We start from the raw sequence: 18,270 nt of genomic DNA on the forward strand, positions 1-18,270 counted from the left end.
CATCTTGCAATTGTGCTCATCCACAGTGGCGCACTGCAGCTCCACGCAGCAGTGAAGCAAGAAAAAAGGGAGAGCTGAAAGAAGATTCGTTATGTTGCGTGGCACGTTTTGTTTCTTCGTTTTTCGTTTCTTCTCCTTTGGCGTACCCGCTGGCGAATCCTCCGCCGCGCCTCCTTCGCTTTTCTTCTTGGAGTGTGTGATGTGCATTGCGCCTCTGTTCCAGAAAGGACGGCGCGCTTTGTTTCGTTAGTTGTCATGTTCGTTTAACTTCTCGTGCAGTACCGCTACTCGCTTTCTCGTTTCATTCCCCGTGATTATTGCCTCCTTCCTCCTTCTCTTCTGCACAACCCCCACACATACGAGATTCATGTGCGTGTCCGCGCATTGATGCGAGCATCAAGAGGAGAGACGTGGGCGTATACGCAGTGCATCGCACGACTCCACATCTCGGTGTGGGGGTGGGGGGAGGCACAGGTACAGCGAGCAGCGGGGCGCAAAACACAGAGGCCAACTGTCGCAACACGCACGCTCTCCGAGGCCCTCAGCGCAAGACGCTACTTTGTGTGTATCTGACTCTCTCACGGGGCACGGAGTGAGTTACGTGGACTACACATGGGTGTGTGTGGGTGTGTGCTTGTGTTTGTGCTTCAAAGTAACGCGGCAGTGGCACGCTGGAAGGTACTGCGCTCCATTCCGTCGCTGATCACCCTTTGCCCCACCCCCCTCCCTCACACACACACACACACCGCTGCCACCGGCTCTCTTGCTCGTCTCCGTTTCCCTCGCGCCGTTTCCTCGCCCGTGCGTGTGTGTTTCTTTGCATTGGCGCAATACGCTCTTCACTTTTCGGGCGCCTCCGTGCACCTGGTCCCCCTCGCCCCTTTCCGCCATCGCGTTCAAGAGATGTGTATCCCTCCTACATGCCGCGCTAAGGGGAAGAACAACACACCAGCAAGGAAACGCGAAAGAAAAGTGGGAAAGAAACAGCGAGCTCAACCTTCACTCACGCTTTCTCGCAGCCGCTTCATCGTTCGCACCTCACAACACCGTACAGCCAAAGCACCAGAGCACCATTCATTCACATACTCACACAGGCACAGACACACATGGCCCTTCCTCTCCACCCCCTCCACCCCAAACGCCGGTGGCGGCCGGGCTCACATGGACACGCATCTGAACAGTCTCTCTCTCTCTCTCTCCCCTGATGTTCTCCTCTCCTTTTCCTCACTGTTTTCTTCACCACCCAATCATTCTCCACGCCCTCCCCCTCCCCCTCTTTCGGTGTCACTTTTTGTTCAGCTGCTCATGTTGATGTTGTTGTTGTTGTGTGGCTGTGAGTCACATGCCCCTTGCTCAGCCCTCACGGCCTTATGACCAGATGGTGCTCCTGCCGCCGACCATGCAGCATCTGCTCTCAGACTAGTCCTACATGCATATACGCATCATCAGACGCTGCCACGATCTCCGCATGCGCCGATTCCTTTTATTTCGTTCTTGTGTGTGTGTGTGTGTTTTTTTTGCTTTGCGTTTGCTGTTTTAACTTTGCTTGACAGCGATGGGTATGCGGCGGAGCAGGTGCGCGCACTACTCCCCGCGACTGTTAACCCGAGTCGAGTTATGGGGTATTCATTCGTTTTACTCTTCGTCTCTTGCGTGTGTCTCTCCCCAGCCCTTGAGGCCACTACTCTACACACACACACCAACATACACACACACCTGCACACCTACACACACACAAAGTAGCGTCCCTCACCTCTCATCTCCGTCGTCTTTGTTTTCGCCTGGTGTATGGGGTGCGTTTGGGAGGCTTCTCTTCCTCACTTACTTTATCTTCGCCTCCCTAGTCTTCCACCTTCACCAAACACTGAGTTGGTAACGCGTATGTCAGCGTAAGAGATGTCCTACACGCCATCGCACTTGACTCGTCTCTCCATCAACCTTGCTCCTTTCTCTACGTGTTTGTAGTCCCTACTAGGATGGGCACGCAAGTCCCTCTTATGCCAACTACGCGATTTCGGCTTCGACGCTCGCTGCATGTCTTCCTCTTCCTCTACCCTTCCCCTCCCCCCCCCTCTCACCATTATGAGCTGTAGCTCTACGCGAATGAGCAGCTTGCTTCCTTTTTCACGGTCCCTGAACTGTTTGGTTTCTTCCCTCCTATTTTTTCCCTTTTTCGTCCACTATTCTATGTGCAACTGTCTTGCAACTCAGCCAGTACTTTGTGTGTGCGTGCGCCGCTACTCTTCTGGTTTTCCTTTGCTCTCTGTTTGAATTGCAACTGGTCTGCTCTCTCTCTCGCTCTCTCTCTGTCGCCTGCGCTGCTGGGCAGTCCTGGTACGTGTCGACAACGAAAATGGTGGCGCATCTTTTGCATACGTGGCAAAGCGAGATACGAGGAGATGGGGGACTCCCCACCCTCCTCTCTGTCTCTCCCTCTCGGTTTGTCTGCTCTCCACTACTCGCTTGGGTGCGTGTGCGTATGGGTGTGTGGGTGTATGCTGGTAGCAGGTGTCGCAGTGTAGGGAGCAGCAGACCCTTCACAAGGGTGGCCGCCACAGGATCGGATTTAGATGGACAACGTTGCCTGATGAGACGCACGCGCGCAGCGGAGAAAAAGAGCGTGTGTTGTTGTCGTCGTCGTCGTCGTTTCCACTGCCGTTGCTTTTCCTCTTCTTCCCCTTCTCGATGGGTGTGTTCTCCTGTTCCGCCAAAGACTGTGTGGTGGGGTGTGGGTGTGCGGGTGTGGCACAGAGACGTAGGGTGAATGCGTCGTTAGATGCACGGAAAAGAAGGGGGAGGGGGTGCGCGGCACCACTGGAAATACGAGAGTTTGTGAGAGTGCCTCTGTCCTTGAGAAAACCTCAACGCAGCGCCTCTCCGCCATGGCGAAACAGAGCGAGAGAGAGAGAGAGAGAGAGAGCAGGAAAGATGGATTCACACATGAGAAGAGGAATGCGAAGTATCGTGCACCTCTGGTTTTTCCCTTCTTGTCTTCCACCTCCTGAGATATTCTCTCTCCGTTCTACGCATATGTGGGTGCGTATGCCTGCGCATAAGCTGCTTTACTGTTGCGCGGCCGCTGCTCAGTTTTCCTTCCCATCCCTTGACTGACGAGCAGCGTAACATCATTTTGAAGGGAGAAGTTGAAGCGAGATGAACAGAGGATAGCGTGCACTGGTGCCCCCGGCGACTCAGTGTGCTTGCATGATTGAGTGAAACCCACCAACGTGCTCGTCGTGCAGTCTCTCTTGGCGTCTCGTTCTCTCTCCCCACTGCTGTTGTTTGTTCTCGCCGCCTACTTCTACCCATATAATAATGTGATGTGTCTCCATCATTGTAGGGTCTCGCCTCGTAGTGAATCTCGTGTTACTCAACGACATTGCCTGGCAAAACTCCCTGTTCCCTCATATCACCCCAGCTCGACTCCACACGCTCACAAAGGTACAGCAAGGAGACTGTTGATGTGTACGCGTGTGATCCTTCGCTGTGTGGAGTGTGGGTGTGTGGTGTAGACATCCTGGATTAGTGTCCACTGACTTGTCTCCTTTCTTCTTGAGCCTCCTCCTCTTTCTCTGGTGTTGATGCATGGGAGTGAGTAAGTGACGACACAAAGTGGTGCATGACTGCCCTGCACAGCCTGCAGTCGTGCGCTACTTTACGCAACCAATATCGAAAAAAAGGCCCCAAGCAACCAAACAGAAGCAAATGAATAGAGACGTACGAGACTGGAACACCAACACCGGCTATGCGCCATCTGTGGAGGTGCCGGGGAGGGGGGTTTGCCTTGTGCGCATATATACGACTTGTGCTCCACTGCCCTCGCTCTCGTAGTTCCCATCCTCTCTTGCCGCTACCCCCTTCCCCCCCCCCCCCCCCCCCCACACACACACACTTACACACCTTACCTGCCGCCTGCTCTGCACCGATCCTCTGCCACCCCACCTCCCAAAACTTCTATCCTCTGCCTCTCGCCATTCCTACACACATCGACATCTTGTTCGAGCGACGATATTCAAGACGCTGAGTGCTGGTTGGACTCTCTGCGCTGCCTTTGACGGCCACACACTTTCGTGTACCTGAGGGAAGTGCAAAGTCCAGCGCCGGTCCTCCTCCCTTCCACCACCCCCTTTTCTCCATCTGGCCAGTGACTCGGGAGCAGTGCCATCCTTAGGCGGTGGTTGTCTTCGCTCCTCTTTGTGACGCTGAGCCTAGGCGAGCATGTCGCGGCCGTACAAGAAGAGCAAAGGGGCTGGGGGGATAACCAAGTACAACACGCCATGCAAGTTCTTCCTGCGCGGCAGTTGCTCTAATCAGCGCTGCCCCTACCTACACGTCCGCAACCAGACGGTGATACGGTCGACCAGCCATAAGGAGGTTGCTGCTCAGGAAGGAAATGGCACTGTGAAGGTTATGTCGACGATGCTGAAGCTGTTTTTCGAGAAGCAAACGCAGCTCATCTACAACGCGGAAACTGGAATGCTGAATCTGTCGAAACTCGCATCCTACGACGACCTGTCCTCTGTCGCCTCCAGCATCAACTTTAACACGCGCACCTTTTGCGTAGCGTTGTGCACGTGCATTCGCGAGCTGGTCTCGCCGCCGCCGGCCGTTCTGCAGCTCGACCGCAATGAGCTGAAAGGCTTCCACCACCTCGGAAAAGCCCTCGAGGAGGCGGGTCTTCATGCGTCTCTGCGTGCCCTGTCGCTGGCGCACAACAATATCACGTCCACGACCATTGCACAGGAGCTGAAGCACTTTTCGAACCTGACAGAGCTGAGCCTCGTCGGCAACCCCGTCAGGGAGAACGTCGACTACAAGCTAAATTTCAAGAAGTGTGTACCGTGGCTCCAGGGTCTTGACGGGGAAAGTATGGCGGCCCCGCCGCTGGAGCTGCCGTGGCCGCGATTCTTTGACCCCAAACACACGCTGACGGATGAGGGCAGCGCCGCTCAAGGCTTCTTCTCCAGCGTACGGGGTTACGACAGCATACAGAAGGCATTGCTGCACTTCATCCAGTCGGCAGTGCTGAACCCGCTCGAGATGGAGCCGGCCCCCGGTCTGTTAACCGGCGTGGATGCCGTATCAGACGTCTACGCGCTCAACGCGACGTTTACCTTTAGCCTGGTATCCACTGAGGCCGCCGTCTCGACGCCGAGTCGAACGGCTGGTGGCAGTGCTGCCTCAACGCAGCGCGATGTGGTGCGTGAGATTGTGGGCTTCCGCATGCGTCAGACGGAGAGCAACCACAACGTGCTCCTCGGCCTCAAGTCAACGACGGTGGCAGTTGGTCGAACGAGCGTGTGCGCCAAGCTCGAGCACGTGCTGTATCCGAAGAACTTCGTTGTGGGCCACTACATCCATGAAAGTCCGGATGTGGCGGTGCTGGACAACAAAGGGTTCGGCCCCAACGCCATTGTGGGAATGAAGCAGCCGCTCTCTGTCATTACCCTGCATGGCGTGATGCTTTGGCGCTACCGCACCACCGGGTCTGACGCCGATGTGCAGCACGCTAGTCTCTTACGCGATGCCCTCGTCATAAAGCGCAACTTCTCACGCGTGATCACGGTGTCGTCGACGGAGCCGGACCGCTGGCACATCGTGAATGACATGGTCACTCTCTTCCCCTTCCGCGGCGGCAGCGGCAATGAAGGCGAGTTGGGAGCCTCGAACCCTGCGAGCGGCGGCGCAGGTGTGAGCACCGCCCCCTTGACACCAGAGAGCATTCTCTTCCGTGACGTGCATCCGTACGACGTCGTCTTTAGCCCTGCCACGGATCCGAAGCGGGCGGCGCTTATTGCGCGGCGGTACCGCGTGCCTGCCCCCATCGTAACCACTTTGTGTTCAGTCGTACACTCAGACAGAGAATTGGCTGTCATCTTGGTGGACTTGACTGACATTCCGTTGGAGGTGTACGAGCAGTGCGCCCCGGTTGTCGAGATGGATCCGCTCGCGAGCATTTTTCTTTGCCGTATCGGCAACCGCTTCAGCATTGAGCCGGCTGAGGGGGTTGTGCTGCTGCAAAAGTACGGACTTGACTGGCCTGCCATTGAGCAGGCAGTCAGCCGGTGAGCCCAAGGCAGAAAAAAGGGGGGGAAGAGGGGAGTCGGTCGTGCAAGTGGTACCAACCAGCGTCGAAGCACAGCTCCCCCCATCGCACGTCTGAGGCCTCAACTCCTTTGTTTATTTCAGACACTGCCTCTCTCTCTCTCTCTGAAACTCGCGCCGCACGACTCCGTCATCGTGATTTCGTCGCTGTTCATTTCGATTAAGCATAAGGCGATGAGTTGTGTGTTTTGGCTTGCGCATCCGGGCATGCGCGGGAGTGTAATGCCCAGAGTAAAAACAAACAGCAAAAGGGGGGGGGGCAAAGGTAAAGCGGTCACACACAGCAGGTTAGGGTCGTTTGGGAAGAAGGTACGCCCCCAACCACCCCTCTTCCCCCATCCCCTCAAGTTGATGAAGGACAGGAAGCTGGACAACGGCGAAAGAGGGGAAAGGGATGAAACGGCACACGGCGAAGGCTCTGCGTCTCCACAAGACACGCTCCTCGCCTCAGCAGCCTCTCATGGTCCGGCGTGCCATCGCGCGACGAGGAGAATCACGCGAGTGACTCTCGTCGTGGGATGCTACAAACACAAAGGGCACCCGCCTCTCCTGTGGTGCGTGCCCAGGGGGTACACCCAACCCCCTCCTTCCTCTTCTCCCGAGCACGTGTCAAACAAAGTGTCTCACCACCACCACCACCTCCTCCTTTTTCCGCAGGTACTTCACGCTGACTTTGTGGAAAGAGCAAGCATGCACGCACGCCTACGGACCGAAGCAGATACATACACCTCTGTAGACACGTCGTCGTCGCATCGTCGCCGTCCACACGCCTGTTGATGTGCATTGGGGATTTGTCTCTCTTACCCTTCTCTGATTCTGTGCAGGGATGCCCGCGTAGACGCCAAGACGCCGCTCGCGCAAGCAGATACTGACCTCTACACATGGCTGGTTGTTTTGTATTCTTCCTCCCTTAAAGTCCCATCCGGCTCACAGAGGACACCTCGCTCCACTTTTCCCATCCGAGTAAAGGGAGAGGGGCACTGATTCGCTCTTGCACGACGCAGAGTCAGTGCGGCTGCGCGCAGTTTTCTTTACCTGCGCCCCCTTTCCGCCGGCATAACCGCAAGGGAATAACGGAAGACTGAGGGCCAAAAGGTGCGGCAGGCGACACATACATCTACAGAAGGATCTCCCTACTCCTCTCTCTCTCGTATCTCTCGTCTCTCTTTCTCTTTCCGCCTCGAAGGTATCAGGCTCGTTCGCTCTGCGGCTTCATAGCGTGTTTTTGCCCTCATCATTTCCGTCGCCAACGGCTGTTTCGCTTTCTTCGTCCATCTTAGTGCTCTCTTCGACTGCCTATTGCCTCTCCTCCTCCTCAGTCCAGGGCTGCTTCAAATTGAAAAGGGGGCACCCATTCACCGCTCTTTCCACCACCTAAGCGTACAAACTCACGCACGCGCACATACGCCTGCGTTTGCGGTGTTCATGACGCACAGAGAGGGCGAAACAAACAGCCAAAGCGGTACTCTTTCAGGTCTACAAAAGAGAGAAGAAAAGAAAAAAGGCAAAGGCTGAGTGTTTAGGCAATAGCGTCCCTATCGCTACCGGTCTCCTCTTGTACGTTCCCCCTCCCCCTCTGACGGTGACTAGACACGGACTGTCTTTCAGAGTTTACGTTTTTCTTTTTTTTTGCTGGACACTTTACGAGGTCTCATCATTGTCTTTTTCGTGGGGAGGGGGGCTTTTATTGCTGTCCTCGCTCATTTTTATCTGTTCTGTTGTGCTCTTGGAGAGACGGAGGCACGCCCACCGCCTTTTCTCTCTACTGTGGCACCGCACTGTAGCCCGCGTTGTGTTTCAACGTTGACTGGTTGACATAGAGAGAGGAGGAGGAGGGGAGGGGGGGGGGGGGGGGGGCAAAATAAGAGGCGGCGCAGAAGCGAGCCGAGGAGGACGCGAGGCGAAGAGAGGATGGCATAACACACGAGAGCTCACTACATATTATACACAAGGAGGCGCTCGCGTAACTACAGGTCGACTGCTCTGTGTCTCGGTGTTTGTTCGCGACTGTGTGCGGGCATGTTTGTGGTGACAAGGGTGCTTGCGCGCTCTGCTCTTGCGAAGTAGAACACTTTGGCAGTTCGGTGTGCCAGAGAGGCCGTCTCGGTTGGTAGTAGCCTCGGGACCTCTGAACACCCCTCTTACAGGCACCAACCCCGTGGCGGGCTTTCGAGGCGCTCTCTTTTCTTCATCCACCAGTCGCGAACAGCTTGGCGGTGGTGCAGAGCACAAATCGCCCTTCCTTGTGGCGTGTAGAGAAGGATCTGGATCTATTCGAGGACCGTCAGCCTACAGGTTCGCCGTTTGCGAGGAGTCTTGGGGGACCGGGGGAGGGGGGCAGGCCCACCGGCGCAGCCTCGGGGCATCTGCATACGTCCAAATGTCAGATGTGGAGATGACTAGCTCACATAGCGGACCCCGACGCAATCGCGCGACAGTCCTGCCACCGGCGCTCCGATCGGCGCCGCGAGAAGCCGAGAAGCACCTCTCGTCGGCAGCATCCATGACGGACTTGACTACCAAGTGTCGCCCATTGAACGACACGGTGATGCGGTCTACGTACGCCGACGCGAACGCGGAACGCGGCCTGCAGGAACTGCCGGCAGTCAGCCCGGGTGCCGCCCACCGCCGTAGTGGAATCGAACTCTCCATGGATGGTGTGTCGCTTTGCAGGCCGAGGTGTCGGTGCCTGCGGCGCCAGATGGTGACACACCTTAACAGCTGCAGTCTGCGCATCCCCCCAGGCTCGGTGCACTGCATCACGTCCCTCCGCTCAATGTACAGCCGCTGCGCACTGGCTGTGTTGGCAGGTGTGGACGCTGTCGCCCATGCCGAAGGGACGGCGCTGGCAAACACATACCCGACGACAGCCCTCCGCTACCGCCGCCAGGTTGGATACGTGGCCTCGCTGGACGGCATTATTCTGGAGGCTACCGTGTCTGAAAACCTGCTCTTCGCCATTCAACTCCGGTTCGACGCGGACGCACGGACGGAGAGGAAGCTGATTCGGAAAGCAGCGGCAGATGCGCTGCTGACGGATTACTTGCACGTTCGCGCCTCTCTGCTATGTCCGGCGCGCCGGTATCTGCTGGCGCTCGCCATGGAGCTCGTGGCTGAGCCCATCGTGCTGCTCCTTGAAGACCCTCTCCCACTCTTCTCACTGGCCCATCTGCAGCTGTTTGCTCGCATGCTCCATCGCCTGCACCACCGCAACCCAAACGGCACAGTCGTGTGGAGCGGCTCAACGATTCCGTGGACACTCTTCGACCACATCGACGGCCTCACGCTGCTGAGCGCGGATGGCAAGACATTCTACACCGGCCACAAGAAGGGTGTGGAGGCCTTCCTGCAGGAAGACCTCGGCATCCTGTGCGTCCCTGGTGAAGACGTGGTCGATATCATGGCTCAGATGGAGCTGGATACGGCTGCCATCACGCGCGCGCTCTTGTCGTTCCGGAACAGCCGGTACAATCTCCAGCTGCAGCACGACCTGCAGGCGCATCGCGCCCGTATCGAGACGAACACCTTTGCCACGCTGCCCGAAGAAACACGTGCCCCGCCCCACTACCTGCGCATGCAGTGGCTCCTCCTGGTGCACGCGCTGCGCGGCAACGTGGTGGGCAGGACGGCGCTCGTGCCGTGGGTGGGACTCTTGGTTGTCATTCTGCTGGTGTGCGTCCTCGTGGCGCTCACAGACGGCGAGGGACAGGGCGACATGCAAAACGTGCGTGGGGTGCTCTTCCTGCTGCTCTCGTGCTCTGTTCAGATCAACTCCATTTTTCTGAAGGCAGAGCTGCGAAACTGGCGTGCGTTTCAGTCGCTCAAGGATACGCTGCACATCTCCGTCACCCCCTACTTTGTGGCCACGATTGTGCGTCTCGTTGCACCCCGTCTGTGCTTCGCGCTCGCCGGCTGCAGCTGCGCAGCTGTCATTTTTCAGGAGGCCGCCGTCGTGTCCCTCAGCATTATGATGGCGCTCACCAGTTTCACACACGCCTCTCTTGGACTCGTGGCGGTGTATTGGCTTCCACGCTTCGACTATCTGCTGCTACTCAATCACGTCTACTACGGTTACTGCGTCATTACCAGCGGCTTTTTTATCAGCCTCACTTCGATCCCGCGGTTCTTTCAGTTTCTCTCCATTCTCCGTATCGGCTATGGTGGCTTGCTGGCGACAGAGCTGCGTGGACGCACCTTCGGCTGCGACGCCACATCTCCGGGATCACACATGGAATCTAGTAGCAACATCAGCCGTAGCGCCAGTGCCGCTCTCACCCCGTCCTCACTGTGCTACACCGGACAGCAGTACTTGGATTTGATAGGGCTCTCCGACGACAGCTGGGGAATGTCGGCGCTGGTCCTGTTGTGGTTGTCTTTTGGTATCATGATCACGCTGTGGCTTAGCATGCACATCAGCTCTAGCGCGAAGCTCTTTTCCTCCACTTGAGCGCTAAATCTCGGAAAGGTGAAGTCCATCGGCGTGTCATACTGGAAGTCACAAGACTGTCTCTGTGGGTGTGGGGGGGGGGGAGGGGGGTGTATGTGAGGGGGTGGGTAACCGTTGACCTCGTGTCGCTTTTCTTTTCCTCCTTATTTTTTTTCTGAGGAAGGGAAATGGTGCTCGTTGGGCCACCTCCCTCGTTCAACTTGGTGTTGTGACGGCCGGTGTGTGTCCTCCATGGACACTGCCGCTTCTACGCTGGCGCCCCTGGTCCCTCCCCTCCACCTCCCCCGTTCAAGACGCTGTGCGTGTAGTACCATTGTTTACTTCGGTTTGGAGTCTACACCCTGTTAGGGCGTCTCCCTGGTTCTCCCGTTGCTCTGCTTCTCAGCCCCTGACGATTATGTCTCACTCCTTTAATACCGGGGGAAGGGACTGTCTGAGGCGGGTGTGGTCTCGCACAGCTCACTCATTCCCCCCTCCTGTTGCCAGCATGTAGTGCGAGTGTTTCACCCTTCCTCTCTTTCCCCGTGCTCCTCTGAATACCCTCTGCTTCCCCATCCTCCTGACCTGCTTTATCTCCCTTCTCTCACCTCACCAAACGCACCCGTACAAACACCTGTGCGCCTCAACGCATCCCTGTGACCTGCTTCATTTCCCTTTTCGTTCGCTTCTCCTGTGAAGTCCCCCACGCACCAACTCATTTTTGTTTTCCTCCCTCCTCGCCCTCTCCCGCGTGTTGGTGCGCGGCCACGCTCTACCCTCCTCTCTCCCTCTCAGGCATAGCGGGATTCCGCTGGAGCACCGTGGCTCCCCTCTCGTGTCATTCTCCCTTTCTCTACCCAGCGACACCGTCTACCCCACCACCCCTCTCCCTCCCCAAACACAATGTCCGGCGAGAAGGAGCTGACAGATGCAGAGAAGACCATTGAGCGGTACAAGGTCAAGAAACTCATTCAGATGCTCGAATCCGCGCGTGGGATGGGGACGAGCGTGATCAGCGTGTACATGACACCAAAGGAGCAGATTTCCGGCATGGTGGCGAAGCTGAACAATGAGTATGGCACGGCATCGAACATCAAGTCTCACACAAACAAGTTGAGCGTGCAGAGCGCCATCACGGCAGCCCTCGGACGCCTCAAGCAGATTCCGCGTGTGCCGACGAATGGCCTGCTGCTGTACTCTGGCACCGTGATGACGGCCGACAACAAGGAGAAGAAGCTGACGCTTGACATTGAGCCCTTTAAGGCCGTCAGTCGCAGCCTTTACCTGTGCGACAACAAGTTCCACACGGAAGAGCTGCGCCGAATGCTCGAGTCGGACGACAAGTTCGGCTTCATTATCATGGACGGTAGCGGCTGCACCTTTGCGACGGTGTGCGGCGATGTCAAGGAGAAACTCGGCTCCTTCACGGTGGAGCTACCGAAGAAGCACGGCCGTGGTGGTCAGAGTAAGAACCGTTTCGCGCGTATACGGATGGAGCGGCGCCACAACTACGTACGCAAGGTGGCCGAGTCGGCGGTCAGCTACTTCATCACGAACGATCGCCCAAACGTGCGCGGTCTCGTGCTCGCGGGTTCGGCCGACTTCAAGGAGGTGCTCTTCCAGTCCGACCTATTTGACCCCCGCCTAAAGGAGGTAGTGGTGAAGATCGTCGATGTTGCCCACCCGGGTGACGTGGGGCTGAACCAGGCCATTGACCTCTCCGCCGACGCCTTGTCGGGCGTTAAGCTGGTGCAGGAGAAGAAGCTGCTGCAGACGTTCTTCGACCAGATTGCGATGGACACGCAGCAGTACTGCTTCGGTGTAAACGACGCGATGCGCTGCCTGGAGGCGGGTGCTGTAGAGACGCTCATCTGTTTCGAGGACCTCGATGTGAACCGCTACGTTATCATCAAGAACAAGGGCGCTGAGGACGAGGCGACCGAAATCCACCTGCTGACCGAAGCGGACGCACGCAAGAAAAACATCCACGCCCACGAAGCTGGCAAGACGCAGAACGAAATCGAGTCGGAAAACTTTGTGGACTGGCTTGCACAAAACTATCAAAAGTTTGGTTGCACTCTAGAGCTCATCAGCGACCGCAGCCAGGAAGGCACACAGCTCGTGCGCGGCTTCGGTGGCATTGGCGGCATTCTGCGCTACAAGATGGACGTAATAGCTCTCCGAGACCACGAGAAAAAGGAGGGCGAAGATGAACGTATTGCCGCGAACAACGACCAGTTTGACTTTGACGACGATTTCATGTGAACCTAAATCGCTGCCTCGTCTACTCTCTGAAGGAATGGACGCGCCAGTGTGGGTGGTGTTCGCTACCAGATGAGGGGTGAGTGGGTAGGTGAGTCGCAGGGTCGAAGGTCAGACGCTTGAATGGTCTCTCTCTCTCTCTCTGCATGAGTCATACTCGACTCGTATTCCTTCCTACTCCGGCGTTGTGCCTGTGCCTCGTCAAGCGCGCTCGGTGCCGCGCCGCTGTCCTTTTTTTTTTTTCGTTGTCTACTGCATGTCTGCGTGTGTCTGTGCGCACTGATGGGTCTTACTTGTTCCTAGGTATGGAGTGTGAGGCAGCAGATCAGCGCGGATGGCGGTGTACCTCTACGTGTCTGTGACCTAACATGCATTTTGGCTGTGATTGCATCCATGTGCCACCCTGTTGCACAAAGCACCAAGGGAAATGAAAGGAGCGAGGGAGGAGGGAGGAAGTGGAGCAAAGCGCCCGTGACGAAGAGAGCGTGGGGAGACGCGATGACGCCCAAACACACGCTCGCAGTTCATTATGCTCTTCATCCCCACCTCTCTCCCCTCCCCTCCTTTCCTCAGCCTCGCTCAATATGTACTCTTCGAGTTCAAGTTGGTGAGTAAAACGAAGAGAAAGGGAAAAGCAGTTAAAGAGTGTAATTTAACGTTGGTTACGCCCCGCACGTCGACGACGAGAGTAGCAGCAAACAGCCCAGGCGAATGAGGATCACGCAAAGCGACCGAGGTGAATGATGCACATTGGGTGGGAGAGAGAGAGGGTGAGTGAACCTCGCGGAGAGGCGACGCTTGACGCGCAGGAGTCGGTGCCGAATTATACACACACACATTTGTGTGTGTATGTGGGTGGGTGGGTGGGTACCCTGCCCTCCCCTCTTTCCGCGTTCTGTGCCTCCTCTGCATACCCCCTTTTGTTTAGGTTCCTGTATGATTTGCTTTGCCTTTCCGTGCCCTCTCTCTTCCTTCGCGATTCTCTCCACTTGAGTGCGTCATCGCGTGTGCGGTTGTCCGAACTTACTGAGCCTGGGGATTCATTCCTCAAACCTCTATCAACAGTCAGCTAAGTGCCGAGCCAACATTATAGGAGATGTGACCGTCACTTCAGACCTGTTACCGTTCTCCTGTTCCGCTTTCGAAGTGAAAATGTTTCCGTGGGTATTGGTCAATCCGTTCTCCTCTGCCGCTGGCACCGCAAAGCCTTGTCAGGGCCACCGTGCAGCACAAAGACGGCAACGGCTGCGCTGCAATCGATGCGTGGCTGCGCGTCTCTCCGGCCCCCGTTAAGGTCTGCAATGACGTTTGGGGCGATTTCTTTGTTAGCGCTGCACTACTACGCCCTCCTCGCTTCCTTTCCCGCTCTTTCGCTTTCTTCTCCCTTCGCCTTTGGTGCCAGCATACATCACTCCTGGCGTACCCGCAACGCGGCGGATCCCTTGGTGCTCCGGATTACTGTTTAACCACTCCGGTGGGCATCAGCTCTACCCAGCGGCCATCTCAGTGTCTTGTGTACTACATGTTTGCCCCTTTGTTTGGACGTTGACTTGCATCGCCACCTCCCGCTTACCCCGTCGTATTCATCCTGTCTTCCTTGTCCCCCTTATTGCCCTTCTACTCCCCCCGGCTACGCGAGACGGCATCCCCTGCCACGTCACCGACACAACCCCAGACTCGCCCACGCATCAATCTTTGCGCATTCCAGCCGCGAGTGTGAACCCACCTCTCTCTACTACTACTACTACGCTACCGGATGTACTGGGTAGAGGCTTCTGGCAGGCACATCTCTGAGCTGCCGTGTGATGCTCTCCTCTCTCTCTCTCTCTTGTTGGGCTGATCTTTGGTGGAGCGGAGGCTGACAACCTTGGCAAGCCACCAAGCGGCTCGTTTCTCCCATAGACCCCTTTGCTTTTGCTCTTGAGTAAAGGTCAGCACGTGAGCCAGTGGAAGCGCCTCCCTCTTCACCGTCTCACGCGCATGCCTCCTTCCCCTTCGTTCACATAATTAGTTCTCGTCTTTGCTCTTTCATTCCCCCCTTCTCACTGCTATCGAGGTAGTTGAACGCTTGCTGCTGCTGCTGCTGCTGCTGCTGCTGCGGATACCACTTCAGCATAGGCAAATGATAGCCCTCCGCTAGCATCACCCACTGGCAGTACCGCTCCTAGTGCCACCTTGCCAACCCTGTCCCCCCCCCGCCCCACCGAAACAACGCTCAACAACAATAGCGAAAACAGAGGTAGGGGCCAAACACCGTCCCTCCTCGACCATCGCAACACACAGAGACGTCACATTCGTCTCTTGTTTTTTTCTTCTTTACCCCCGTGTGTGTGTGTGTGTGTGTGTCTCCCCACCCCTGATGGTCAACTGTGAACACCTCAGTGCGTGGCGTCTCAGGGTCCAGTACCACCGTGCTGCGGTGTGGGGAGAAGCCAGGCAGCCCCCACCCACCCCCTCCACCCCTGCCAGTGCCGGACCACCCCTCTGGTGGTGGCAGGGTCAAGCATCTGGGTCGCAGGGAGGCCAGTGTGACGCATCACCACTGGTGTGGGGGGGGGGGGGGGGGCGTGGGACGACCAGCAAAGCGGAGGGCGGGTGGAGTTTGGCTTAGGGGCAGTGCACGGATGGCCGAGTCGGCGCATTACTGCAACGCGTGTGTGTCTAGGGCTGCTTCGCGCCATGCGGATGGGGCCCGTTGTGGTAGGGTGAAGGTCGAGTGGAAAATTCGACTTTGTGCTCTTTGGCAGAGAAAATGGGCTTTGAAAAGGCAGAAGAAAAAGAGAATGTCTCCTCCTGACCCCCTCCCTCCCTCCCTCCCTCCTGAGTTGTGTGTAGCTCAGCGTGACGGTGAAGACATCTTAACACACGCAACGGAATTTGTTCTTCGTTTTTCTTTTTCGTTGGCGCCGCCCTCGTGTCTTCCATTCCTTTAGCTCTATTTCAGCCTCGCGTCATCTTTACTGCAGTACGGTTGTCGAGACACAGACAGAGGAACTGAGGATGGAACTGTGGGTGAGGGTGGGCCTTTGCACTTGGCGCATGGGTGTGTGTATGCCTGTCGCTCCCGCCACTGAAGCACAGGCGCATTGGAAGGAACCGCTTTGTGATTCGTTGGCGGAAACATGACCGCATTTACTCACGCAAATGTCTGCGCGCGCATCGAGGCCCACGTGGACGCTTAGGCACCTTTGCTCGTTACATCCCAACGTCTTCGGCTCTGCTTCTACATTTTTGTTCTTCTTTCGCTCGCCATTCTTTGGTGCATCGCGTCAGTGCCTCCTCTCTCTCTCTCTTCTCCCTCTGTGCTGCATGGCTTGTCGGTCTTCTGCTTAGAGCACAAATAGTCGCTCACTTGTGTGTTTTGTCATTTGAGCGCGTCTCCGCGCAACTACTTCAAACGGGAAGAAATAGTGGACACTAATCAACCAAGACGACGAGAAAAGGGCTGCAGACCGGCACACGCCCAACAGCAGGCGCAGTGACACGATGCCGTGTTGTTGTTGCCTGTCTCTGTCGTTGTGGGTGGAGAACGAGAAGCTTTGGTTTCCGTGTGCCCTTTGGACTGGCCGTCACGTCGTCGCAATCCCATGTGCAGGGAGGCGCAAAGAGCGCGCGCCGGTGTGCCTCCTCCACCCTTAACTCCCTCCCTTCTCATCCACATCAACTGCACGTGCGGACATCGCAGCTCTCTTCTCGTTTGTTGCTCTTCCGCACCGACATACAAAGCAGACAACAGCCCTTCTGAATAATAAAAAAAAAACGCCTCCCTCCTCCTCCTCCTCCCCCTCTTATTTTGGTTCTCATTGCCCACTTGTCTTTGTTTCTCTTCGTTTTTCTCACCCTCACTTGTTCGCCCATTTCGCTTTCGTCCAGTCTTGAACTATTCAGTCGTCTTGGTCTTGTATACTGCGTGCGTTAGACCAGCGCTGCAGTAAGTAGAAAAAAGTCCCCCCCCCTTCCTCCCCCCTCCTACATAGTCAGTCCTGACCTGCACGCTGTCACCGCAGTGCTTCCACTTCGCACTCTAATCAACGTTTTTCTTTTTCTTTGTGGCCTTCCTTTCAGTTTTCTTTGGTCTCAGTAGAGCCTTTCTCTCTCCACCCACCGCCAAACAGCAGCCATGCCACTCTGCGCCAGCGTCCCCGCGACGGTGGACACCGACATGAACACCCGTGCCCTCTACCTAGAGGACTTGGACAAGTGCATGAAGAACTTCAGCGACTCCCTCACGACCACCATGAACTCGTACCGAAACCTCCTCACCGCGTTTGACCAGGTAGGGCAAGTGTACGGCAACGTCGCTCAGGAATGCGGGAATGAGGTCCGCAAGCTGGTTGACGAATTCCGCGACGGGATGCGCGACCTCAAGGACAAAGGTGGCTTCGAGACATTCAACCGCGAGATCCACTCGGGCACGATCTCCGTGATGGAGCCAGTGAAGGTGAGCCTGAAGAAGGCGGTCAAGTCACTCAAGAGTCTAAAGGTGAAGCAGAAGGAGTACGATACCGTCCGCTACGAGCTGGAAAAGACCGAGACGTCGTACGCAAAGAAGAGCAAGCCCCTGTCGGAGAGCAAGAACTACAAGAAGACGCTCGAGAAGCGCGATAAGATGAAGGAATCGTACGATATAAGCCGCGAGGCCTTTGGCGAGGAAGTGAAGGCACTGCAGGCAACAACCAAGTCTGTTCTGCTGGAGTCCCTCAACAACTACCTCCACTGCACGGCCGCCTTCTGCGGCCAGCTGGAGGTAACCATGAACGGCTACCGAACTGACTTGGACCAGGACGGCTGCACCACGTTTGCAAACGACAGAATGGACCAGCTGAAGGAAAAGGCTGAAGCCGAGTCGATGACGCGGCGCTCACAGCGCAAGAGCGAGACGCTGCATCCGTACCAGGCCGGAAGCAACGCTGCATTGAACAACACTCACCCCAACTTACCGTCCGTCGACGACGACCTCTACCCAAGGAAGGATTCACAGCTGGATCCTGAGAGCGCCAACGGCTACCCCAACGCCGACTCTGCGCCGCTGATGCACAACAGCGGTGAGAACTCCATACTGAAGGAGCAGTACGACAACGCAACTCACGGCAACGCCGATACCGCGAACCCGCTCATCAAGGTGAACGACCACGAGTAGTTGGGCGTGCGCGCCAATGCCTGCGTGTCCGTGAGTGCAAGTTGTAACTCTATCCTACGGCGGTGGTGGATCGGGGAGCGGATAGAAAGCGAGCGAGTGGAGAGAGGAGAAACATGGGCGTTATTTAATGCAAAATACCGCCGCCTCAGTGGTACTCCCCCTTTCTGCTGCTCCCCATTTTTTCTCTCTAGTAGATCACTTGCTTGTCCGGCACCGATCTCCTCCATGGGTCTTTGCACAAGCGCGCAAACGCCACGGGGACGATGGTGCACACGAGGGGGGGGAGGTGTTCGTGCTTGTGTGCGTAGGTATTTCCTCCAAAGGATGCCCCGTGCTA

At 56.6% G+C, this 18,270-nt stretch overlaps 4 protein-coding genes across 4 annotated transcripts; all 4 read left to right on the forward strand.

Annotated features, from left to right (window-relative positions):
- Nucleotides 1–4,218: 4,218 nt before the first annotated feature.
- On the forward strand, nucleotides 4,219–6,069 carry LBRM_27_1830 (conserved hypothetical protein; the record flags this gene model as incomplete). Its single annotated transcript, XM_001565888.1, has 1 exon — nucleotides 4,219–6,069. The coding sequence occupies one exon, from the start codon at nucleotides 4,219–4,221 to the stop codon at nucleotides 6,067–6,069; it is 1,851 nt and encodes a 616-aa protein (XP_001565938.1).
- Nucleotides 6,070–8,485: 2,416 nt separating this feature from the next.
- On the forward strand, nucleotides 8,486–10,552 carry LBRM_27_1840 (conserved hypothetical protein; the record flags this gene model as incomplete). The annotated part of the gene is made up of 1 exon (XM_001565889.1): nucleotides 8,486–10,552. The coding sequence occupies one exon, from the start codon at nucleotides 8,486–8,488 to the stop codon at nucleotides 10,550–10,552; it is 2,067 nt and encodes a 688-aa protein (XP_001565939.1).
- Nucleotides 10,553–11,434: 882 nt separating this feature from the next.
- LBRM_27_1850 (putative eukaryotic translation release factor) lies at nucleotides 11,435–12,796 on the forward strand (the record flags this gene model as incomplete). The annotated part of the gene is made up of 1 exon (XM_001565890.1): nucleotides 11,435–12,796. The coding sequence occupies one exon, from the start codon at nucleotides 11,435–11,437 to the stop codon at nucleotides 12,794–12,796; it is 1,362 nt and encodes a 453-aa protein (XP_001565940.1).
- Nucleotides 12,797–16,913: 4,117 nt separating this feature from the next.
- On the forward strand, nucleotides 16,914–17,933 carry LBRM_27_1860 (conserved hypothetical protein; the record flags this gene model as incomplete). The annotated part of the gene is made up of 1 exon (XM_001565891.1): nucleotides 16,914–17,933. One exon carries the CDS (start codon nucleotides 16,914–16,916, stop codon nucleotides 17,931–17,933), a length of 1,020 nt encoding a protein of 339 aa, XP_001565941.1.
- Nucleotides 17,934–18,270: the final 337 nt, after the last annotated feature.

Source organism: Leishmania braziliensis, chromosome 27, assembly GCF_000002845.2.
Source record: "Leishmania braziliensis MHOM/BR/75/M2904 complete genome, chromosome 27".
Lineage (NCBI taxonomy): Eukaryota > Euglenozoa > Kinetoplastea > Trypanosomatida > Trypanosomatidae > Leishmania > Leishmania braziliensis.